The following is a 10,121-nucleotide window of genomic DNA, read 5'->3' as shown; positions in this document are numbered from 1 at the left end:
GACCTACGTGTGCAGAATATAAGCTATTTTCAGAACAGGGAGATTTTCGGGGAAAAATAAGTCATTTTTCAAAAAAACAAAAATTCAAGTATTTGTTTTTTTAACATATAAGCAAAATAGACGTCAGTAAGTCTAATTTTCCTCAAGATAATAAGTTCTTGCTATGATAATACAGAGTTATCTGTGAAGAGATTCCATGTTTTTGAATGGCAAGAAATGGAATGTTTATCCATGACTTGCTGTAATTCGTGTTATGACGGTCGATTCCGTTTTCAGTTGATAAGACTCTAGATAAATGTCAAACGGTTATATGATATTGTGGTGTTTTTGTTAAATGCCATTGCCCAGTATACATATTGTATACATTATCCCAATAGACTTTGATCAGTATACGTAGTTTTAAATAGATACACGTATATTCAAATTGTAAATTTTTTACCTTTTAACTTTACACACGTAAAAAAGAAGATTTGGAAGGTAAGGTGAAAATAATCAATTCTATACTGAATGTTAGATAGACGCCTAATACATACGATGGAACATTACTTTTTGTAGTTATAAACTGGTCTGGAATGGTATGTCAGTTCAATGCTAGTAGTACTTTGTGCAATTGTGTAACGTATAATCAGTCACTTTATTTATGTTTTAACAGAGGATCCATACCTTTTTGAACTGATTTTAGGTGTGTTTAATTGTGTGATATTTTTTTAAACAGTGGCCGGATTTAAAACGGGTAGGGTTGTGATCATGCCAAAGTACTTTAACCCAGCTGCATTTTTTGTTCCCGTCCTTGGTATCTGTGTATCCTGTTTCATTTTCACTTTCAGTTTACTTTTATCTTGCTAGAATATAAGGGGGCAACTAACTATTTTGCTGTATATATGTAAATTATGGTTTTGGGGCAAGCTGCAGTCTGACCTGTTGTGCAACGGTATTGGAGACCAGTGTGTGGTATTGATATTTTCATGCCGATGGAGTTGTTGTCTCATTCCTCTTCCGTCTTCCATGGACGACTTTTTCTGAGCAACTTGGCGGGTGTTTATAGAAAAGCAGAGGACGCTTACACTACTGGTGCACCTGGTTCATGTCCCCAGTTTTTAGTGGAGTTCGAGTTGCTCGTTTACTTTTGTAACTTTGTATGTATTATTTTAGGTACTGCATGTCCTTTGTTTTGTTTGTCTGTTTTCCATGGCTGATCTTTGTCCCTGATTACATTCTTTTGATTTCCGTTAAGATCGTGGTTCCCTTGTATTCACCATATCGTCACAATATCGTTTTGAAACGACACAATGGACACTCAACCAAATTCATAATAAATCATTTATGAATGTTTAATTGAAATTGCGAACTTTCGTTTCTCAATAGGTCAGTGTGTATAGTAAGCGTTATTTAATAACCATTGTATAACACGCGATTCAACATTTAAATAATAACGGTATTTATAACAAAAATAAACGACATATTCCCAGCAATTAGAGACCGTTATCAAATTAACATATTGTACATCTCTTCTCGCGTGATAGATCTTATTGAGTAAGCATTCTCACTTTCGTTTTCAAGATTTTTTTTTAAATTTAGGAACTATTTGATTTGGGGCGCACAATGAATATAAAACAAATTACATACAAGACCATAGTTTTTTGGTGAAACATACAGACGAGTAACAAGGCAAAAGGACTGGATAAAATTCGATATAAAATGTCAGGATCAGAGACCAAAAAAAAACATGACCAAAAAGAGAAAAAAAATCAAAGGTTTTTACTACTGTTGATAAAATTAAAAACCTTTTTATAGAGAATATAATTCTTTACTTTGATAGGATGCACTGTCCCCTAATTTGTCTCATTCATTTTTTGTTACGATAGCCTGTTTCGTTGTCCTTTGTTTTATAGTAAGGGCTTGAGTAGGCATACACTATTATTATACCCCGTTCATTATTGAAAAAAAATGAGATGAACATTAAGCAAGGAGACTTTGGTTGTTCGATAGCTTGACAGTGGAATCTCTCTCGTAAACAGTTGATATATACCATAATACATACATAGCCACTTAATGACCACCTATTACCTGCTAGCTAGCATATACTCTAAGTACAAATAATGATAAAATGTTCTTGAAATATCATTATCAAAATTATGTATGATACATATTTCAATCCAATCAAATCCACATAAACAAATTAAAATAGGTGTATCTGTATGTATGAATATGGTCGTTTAAATTACCATTTACCCCACTGACATGCGTAAAATTGATATATATAGTTCAGGAAGAATATAAAAGGTAAGGTGAAAAAAGTTTTAGATTTATCGAAATACAATATAAAACAAGTTCAAAACTTGATTTTTAAATGACATTTTCGACATTCTTTTAACAAAATTAAAATAAATAAATCATTAACCAACAATTTATGGACAATCTATGATTTGGCAACTTTCGTTTCTCAGTTTGACAATGTGTCGTGCCAATCCTATAACAGGCGATCCTCGATCAATATTTGGGTATTAAGGGAACATGATCCATAACATCCCATCACAAAATGAAAGTAGTGCATTCATGTTATCTGGAAACGATTTTTATTAGAGATATTTTTAAATAAAATCATTGGGAAAAGTCGTTAATATTTTGAGTATTTAAATTGAGTTTTGTTTATTCAATAGTTTTTAATGTTCACCTACAATTTGAAGTGAACAGCCTTGACATATTTATTATTTTAAATTTAATTATTTGTTGTGTATGTCTGTTTTCCATATCTGGTCTTTGTCCCTGGATTACATTCTTTTGATTACCGCTATAACCTTGGTTGCCTTGATTACTCTCCCGAACAGTTGATATGTAAAAGAAAGAGGTATATGTAATATAAGAAGCGAAACAATCATAGGCAGTTGGTCTAAAACAATGAAATGGAGTAATCTATTCCAATTACAATGTGCTTGCGATTACTCCAAATTTGTTAAAAAACCGACAAATGATAAACAAATATTATTCAACTAATACTTTGCTTAAGTTAAAAAAGGACTACCTCTAAGTTTTTTTAACTCATCTTTTGTGAAATAGACACAGAAACTCCTTGTAAGAAAAAAAATTAGTATAAGTCATTACGCAAATTAACATTTATTTGAAAATGAATTTATGAGTACTGCGATTTAAAAAATTCTTTCATCATTTATTAAAGTAGGTTGTATGTTTCATAATATATATATATGCAAAATAAGCTAATGTGTTTTGTCTCTATATGAATTCAAGTTTAATACGACCAAAAAGTTGTGGTTGTACAATGTTACGACACAGCGTCGTCGGCGTCTTTTAGGGAGACTTGATTTCCGTACGATAACTTTATTGTGATTGGCCTATTGTTGTAAAATTTCGATGTAATTTTATTAACCATTTAAAGCTGCATTAGCTGTCATTTTCGTAATTTTTTGTTTCTGTTGAAATATGCCATAACTTTGAACTGTTTCTACTAAGTTGTAATTTTCCGGTATAATTTCTTTTGGTATCCACAAATAAAATGCATTAAATACATGGAATAGGTGTCCCTATATTCATTGTCTTGCAAGACAAAAAATCGACCTAGATAAATTCGTATGCATGGTGAATGTCCTATCGGCAATCTTCGGAAGTAATGGTAATAAATTCCTGCTATTTTGGATGATACAGAGTTATCTGTGAAGGAATTCCATGTTTTTGAATGGCAAGACATGGAATGTTTATTCAGGACTTGCTGTAATTCGTCTTATGACGATCGATTCCGTTTTCAGACTCTAGATAAATGTCAAATGTTTATATGATATTGTGGTGTTTTGATTAAATGCAATTCCCCAGTACACATATTGTATACATCATTATCCATAGACTTTGATCAATATACATAGTTTAAATAGATATATGTATATTCATATTGTAATTTTTACCTTTTAACTTTACATGCGTAAAAAGGAAGATTTGGAAGGTAAGATAAAAATAATCAATTCTATACTGCATATTAGATTAGACGTCTAATACATGCGAAGGAACATTACTTTTTGTAGTTATAAACTGGTCTGGAATGGTATGTCAGTTCAATTCTAGTAGTACTTTGTGCAATTGTGCAACGTATAATCAGTCACTTTATTTATGTTTTAACAGAGGACCCATGCCTTTTTGAACTGATTTTTAGGTGTGTTTAATTGTGTGATATTTTTTTAAACAGTGGCCGGATTTAAAACGGGTAGGGTTGTGATCATGCCAAAGTACTTTAACCCAGCTGCATTTTTTGTTCCCGTCCTTGGTATCTGTGTATCTTGTTTCATTTTCACTTTCAGTTTACTTTTATCTTGCTAGAATATAAGGGGGCAACTAACTATTTTGCTGTATATATGTAAATTATGGTTTTGGGGCAAGCTGCAGTCTGACCTGCTGTGCAACGGTATTGAAGACCAGTGTGTGGTATTGATATTTTCATGCCGATGGAGTTGTTGTCTCATTCCTCTTCCGTCTTCCATGGACGACTTTTTCTGAGCAACTTGGCGGGTGTTTATAGAAAAGCAGAGGACGCTTACACTACTGGTGCACCTGGTTCATGTCCCCAGTTTTTAGTGGAGTTCGAGTTGCTCGTTTACTTTTGTTACTTTGTATGTATTATTTTAGTTACTGCATGTCCTTTGTTTTGTTTGTCTGTTTTCCATGGCTGATCTTTGTCCCTGATTACATTCTTTTGATTTCCGTTAAGATTGTGGTTCCCTTGTATTCACCATATCGTCACAATATCGTTTTGAAACGACACAATGGACACTCAACCAAATTCATAATAAATCATTTATGAATGTTTAATTGAAATTGCGAACTTTCGTTTCTCAATAGGTCAGAGTGTATAGTAAGCGTTATTTAATAACCATTGTATAACACGCGATTCAACATTTAAATAATAACGGTATTTATAACAAAAATAAACGACATATTCCCAGCAATTAGAGACCGTTATCAAATTAACATATTGTACATCTCTTCTCGCGTGATAGATCTTATTGAGTAAGCATTCTCACTTTCGTTTTCAAGATTTTTTTTAAATTTAGGAACTATTTGATTTGGGGCGCACAATGAATATAAAACAAATTACATACAAGACCATAGTTTTTTGGTGAAACATACAGACGAGTAACAAGGCAAAAGGACTGGATAAAATTCGATATAAAATGTCAGGATCAGAGACCAAAAAATCATGACCAAAAAGAGAAAAAAAATCAAAGGTTTTTACTACTGTTGATAAAATTAAAAACCTTTTTATAGAGAATATAATTCTTTACTTTGATAGGATGCACTGTCCCCTAATTTGTCTCATTCATGTTTTGTTACGATAGCCTGTTTCGTTGTCCTTTGTTTTATAGTAAGGGCTTGAGTAGGCATACACTATTATTATACCCCGTTCATTATTGAAAAAAAATGAGATGAACATTAAGCAAGGAGACTTTGGTTGTTCGATAGCTTGACAGTGGAATCTCTCTCGTAAACAGTTGATATATACCATAATACATACATAGCCACTTAATGACCACCTATTACCTGCTAGCTAGCATATACTCTAAGTACAAATAATGATAAAATGTTCTTGAAATATCATTATCAAAATTATGTATGATACATATTTCAATCCAATCAAATCCACATAAACAAATTAAAATAGGTGTATCTGTATGTATGAATATGGTCGTTTAAATTACCATTTACCCCACTGACATGCGTAAAATTGATATATATAGTTCAGGAAGAATATAAAAGGTAAGGTGAAAAAAGTTTTAGATTTATCGAAATACAATATAAAACAAGTTCAAAACTTGATTTTTAAATGACATTTTCGACATTTTTTTAACAAAATTAAAATAAATAAATCATTAACCAACAATTTATGGACAATCTATGATTTGGCAACTTTCGTTTCTCAGTTTGACAATGTGTCGTGCCAATCCTATAACAGGCGATCCTCGATCAATATTTGGATATTAAGGGAACATGATCCATAACATCCCATCACAAAATGAAAGTAGTGCATTCATGTTATCTGGAAACGATTTTTATTAGAGATATTTTTAAATAAAATCATTGGGAAAAGTCGTTAATATTTTGAGTATTTAAATTGAGTTTTGTTTATTCAATAGTTTTTAATGTTCACCTACAATTTGAAGTGAACAGCCTTGACATATTTATTATTTTAAATTTAATTATTTGTTGTGTATGTCTGTTTTCCATATCTGGTCTTTGTCCCTGGATTACATTCTTTTGATTACCGCTATAACCTTGGTTCCCTTGATTACTCTCTCGAACAGTTGATATGTAAAAGAAAGAGGTATATGTAATATAAGAAGCGAAACAATCATAGGCAGTTGGTCTAAAACAATGAAATGGAGTAATCTATTCCAATTACAATGTGCTTGCGATTACTTCAAATTTGTTAAAAAACCGACAAATGATATACAAATATTATTCAACTAATACTTTGCTTAAGTTAAAAAAGGACTACCTCTAAGTTTTTTACTCATCTTTTGTGAAATAGACACAGAAACTCCTTGTAAGAAAAAAATTAGTATAAGTCATTACGCAAATTAACATTTATTTGAAAATGAATTTATGAGTACTGCGATTAAAAAAATTCTTTCATCATTTATTAAAGTAGGTTGTATGTTTCATAATATATATATGCAAAATAAGCTAATGTGTTTTGTCTCTATATGAATTCAAGTTTAATACGACCAAAAATTTGTGGTTGTACAATGTTATGACACAGCGTCGTCGGCGTCTTCTAGGAAGACTTCATTTCCGTACGATAACTTTATTGTGATTGGCCTATTGTTGTAAAATTTCGATGTAATTTTATTAACCAGTTAAAGCTGCATTAGCTGTCATTTTCGTAATTTTTTGTTTCTGTTGAAATATGCCTTAACTTTGAACTGTTTCTACTAAATTGTAATTTTCCGGTATAATTTCATTTGGTATCCACAAATAAAATGCATTAAATACATGGAATAGGTGTCTCTATATTCATTGTCTTGCAAGACAAAAAATTGACCTAGATAAATTCGTATGCATGGGGAATGTCCTATCGGCAATCTTCGGAAGTAATGGTAATAAATTCCTGCTATTTTGGATGATACAGAGTTATCTGTGAAGGAATTCCATGTTTTTGAATGGCAAGACATGGAATGTTTATTCAGGACTTGCCGTAATTCGTCTTATGACGATCGATTCCGTTTTCGGACTCTAGATAAATGTCAAATGTTTATATGATATTGTGGTGTTTTGATTAAATGCAATTCCCCAGTACACATATTGTATACATCATTATCCACAGACTTTGATCAATATACATGGAATAGGTGCCTCTATATTTATTGTCTTGCAAGACAAAAAATCGACCTAGATAAATTCGTATGCATGGTGAATGTCCTATCGGCAGTCTTCGAAAGTAATGGCGAAATAGTTAGATCAGAGCTATCGATCTTTTTAAAAAAAAAAAACGTTGTTTTTACAATGCTCTGTAGGTTTTATCGACATTTATTGCATTCTTACAAACTTATTTCATTCAATCAGCAAAATTCAATACAATCAGGACTGAACACATTTGGCAGCTAATGCAGCTTTAAGGGATGTTGCTTTTGAATTTGGAGTTTATGGTCACTATGGTTGTATACTAACGACCTAAAAGGAAAAAAAACTAGGTGTTTTACTAGAGATTTCCACTATTTTGATGGAACTCGCCGTAAACGAACGAAACTCAACGAAACTCGCTCAAACTAGAACCTTATGTGACAGACCGTTAAGCAAGTGATGAAAATCGTGGAACCATTCATATCTATTTCACAGGTCATATCTTTGTTGGAGATAAACAATATTAGTACATTTTGAATCTCATGTTCTGTGCAGTACTTCCGATAAGCAGATCAATGGAACAGCAGGGATGGTTCCAGAGATTAAAATATGAAGGCGGACCAGAGAAAAGCGGGATACAAGGCTATAACAAGCTTGGGTTTGTCCATCAGAGACAAAATCCATTAGCGTACTTTTTTTCAATAAAAAGGGTTTTCCAAAACTCGGACACCCTTCACACTCTGCCAATGCAAAAGTAAATGGGAAATGCATATTTCAAGTAACAGCTCTTTAGTTTTTGTCTAGAATTAGTCAACTATCAACTTGCATGTTGTTCAAATGCATACATACTTTAGTGTGCTATATATACATATAATTGTTTAAACCTTAAAGTTTTAGATATGTCATATTTTGAAAGATTTTGTAGTCAGTTTGTTATATTTAAGTATGGAAAAAGCACATTTTTATGAAGCATGGGATATTATGTCCCTTCCAATGAAATTATGCAGAATCTCTAATGCGACTAAAAGTCAATTTACTTGTTATGCCACTTTCTAACCGTACAATGGCAAGGCGATCACTCCATATCATATGTATAGAATTGAGATACTGTATTGAAAATAAATATATGTTTCAAGTATACATTTCATCAATAAGATTGGAATTGAATTATGGTATTGATATTGTTCCGTCATGAACAAACAACATAAAATTATAATTTGAAGTACGACAAAGTAAACGAGCAACTAGCTAGATCTCCCTAAAATCAAATGAATGTTTAATGAAAGTAAAACAAATTTTATGTTTCGTTATTTGATTTGACGACGTTTTTTGTTATATTAATTTCTCTTTAGAGTTTTTTTTCTTCATTTACAGTTGTTACTTTCCTATAAATACTACATACACAGGTTTTATAGTCTACATCCTCAGCTGCCGACATGTCAATATCTTTTCGTAGCTGCGCTCGGCATTGAACCTTAACCTGAAATCCTGGGTACGCCCCTCGCGTTGATAATTTTCTGGAATGCTTTAAGTAATGGAGTGTTCAAGGAGGATATTTCTGTCGCTCAATAGTGACCAGAGATCCCCTGCAAGATGATTGCATACTAATTTACAGAATATGTGGAGATTATATATATCTACATTCACTTTACAAACAACAAGGTCTGGTTGCATAGAAAATAAAGGGAGTTTCTTTATCGATATGATATCACATGATAATCACACACACACACACACACACACACACACACACACACACACACACACATGTTATAGATAATTTACAATACTTTACTGCTTAATGAAATATTTTAGGTTCAAACCCCGATTCAAACATATAATTATTATATGTATATAAGGCTAGTATATATTTTCTTCATCTAGATACTTCGCAAAAATATCTAAATGCCTATTACAACTATCTAAATATTTCTCACACATTTATAGATAGTCATCACAATTATATTGGTACATGTACTCCGTGTGAGAAGCATCTAGATGCATGTGAGAAGGGGAGTATCTAAGTGCTTGTTAGAAGTATCTAGGTAGTTGTGAGGAGCAACTAGATGCTTGTGCGAAGTTTCTATATGCTTGTGAGAAGTGTTTTCAAAACGACCAAATATGTCAAGAACTGATTGAGAACAAATAGCAGAAAGAACCTTACCTAACCAGTAGAACGAAAATGATCTAAGCACATAGCTTTGTGTGAGGGAGTTACTCCTTTTAATAAAATTATTATTTATGATATGTTTATTTAAAATTACATTATATAATTCATAGTGTTTATCTAAATGTTATTAGTACAAACGGAGTGATGTCAATGAAATTATAATGCCTTTTTGCTCAGGACTTTGAGGACACTTTCATTTTTCAACCAGATTTTTCTAATGATTGATTTTGCAGCAAATATGAAAATTTAACTTTTTGGACCACTGTTTAGGCAAAAGACTACGTGAAAAAAATGCGCAAAGCATTTCTAAACAGAATATAAATAACTCAGGGCACAACATTTCTAAACAAATGTAAAAATCAATTGCAGATAATTTAATAATATAAACAGCATTGCAACCTTTATTTGAGGTAGACATTCAGATGGCAAACCCTTGACATGTTTATCTGGATAAGATAAAAAAACAATGGATAACGAAATATAGAAAGATGGCAGAAACACATAAAATATAAAAACAAAATTTTTGACCCCATCCGCTCCCAGGCGAACGCATTCCTTCAAAACGTTGTTATTCAGACAAATTCAACCAAAAACGAATCAACCCGTGTCT

General features: G+C 32.0%; 1 protein-coding gene across 20 annotated transcripts in view; it reads left to right on the top strand.

Moving 5' to 3' along the window:
* The first annotated feature begins 390 nt into the window (after window positions 1–390).
* LOC148628720 (uncharacterized) overlaps window positions 391–10,121 on the top strand; it is a 69,043-nt gene continuing 59,312 nt past the window's right edge. For 4 of the 20 annotated variants that reach the window (XM_088593120.1, XM_088593186.1, XM_088593130.1 and 1 more), the window contains exon 1: window positions 3,184–4,051. In XM_088593120.1, coding sequence (XP_088449246.1) covers window positions 4,006–4,051 — 46 coding nt within the window. In that variant the 5' untranslated portion in view covers window positions 3,184–4,005. Of the gene's footprint in view, window positions 478–3,031; window positions 4,052–5,677; window positions 5,758–10,121 lie in introns of those variants that run through there. The other 16 variants (XM_088593226.1, XM_088593193.1, XM_088593200.1 and 13 more) reach the window with 12 other exon arrangements.

The sequence above is a fragment of the Perna viridis genome, chromosome 1 (assembly GCF_037379345.1).
Source record: "Perna viridis isolate PV_CMFRI_1.1 ecotype Kerala chromosome 1, ASM3737934v1, whole genome shotgun sequence".
Classification (NCBI taxonomy): Eukaryota; Metazoa; Mollusca; class Bivalvia; order Mytilida; family Mytilidae; genus Perna; species Perna viridis.
Note: the sequence above shows the minus strand (reverse complement) of the source record. Positions and strands in the feature narration are given on the sequence as shown.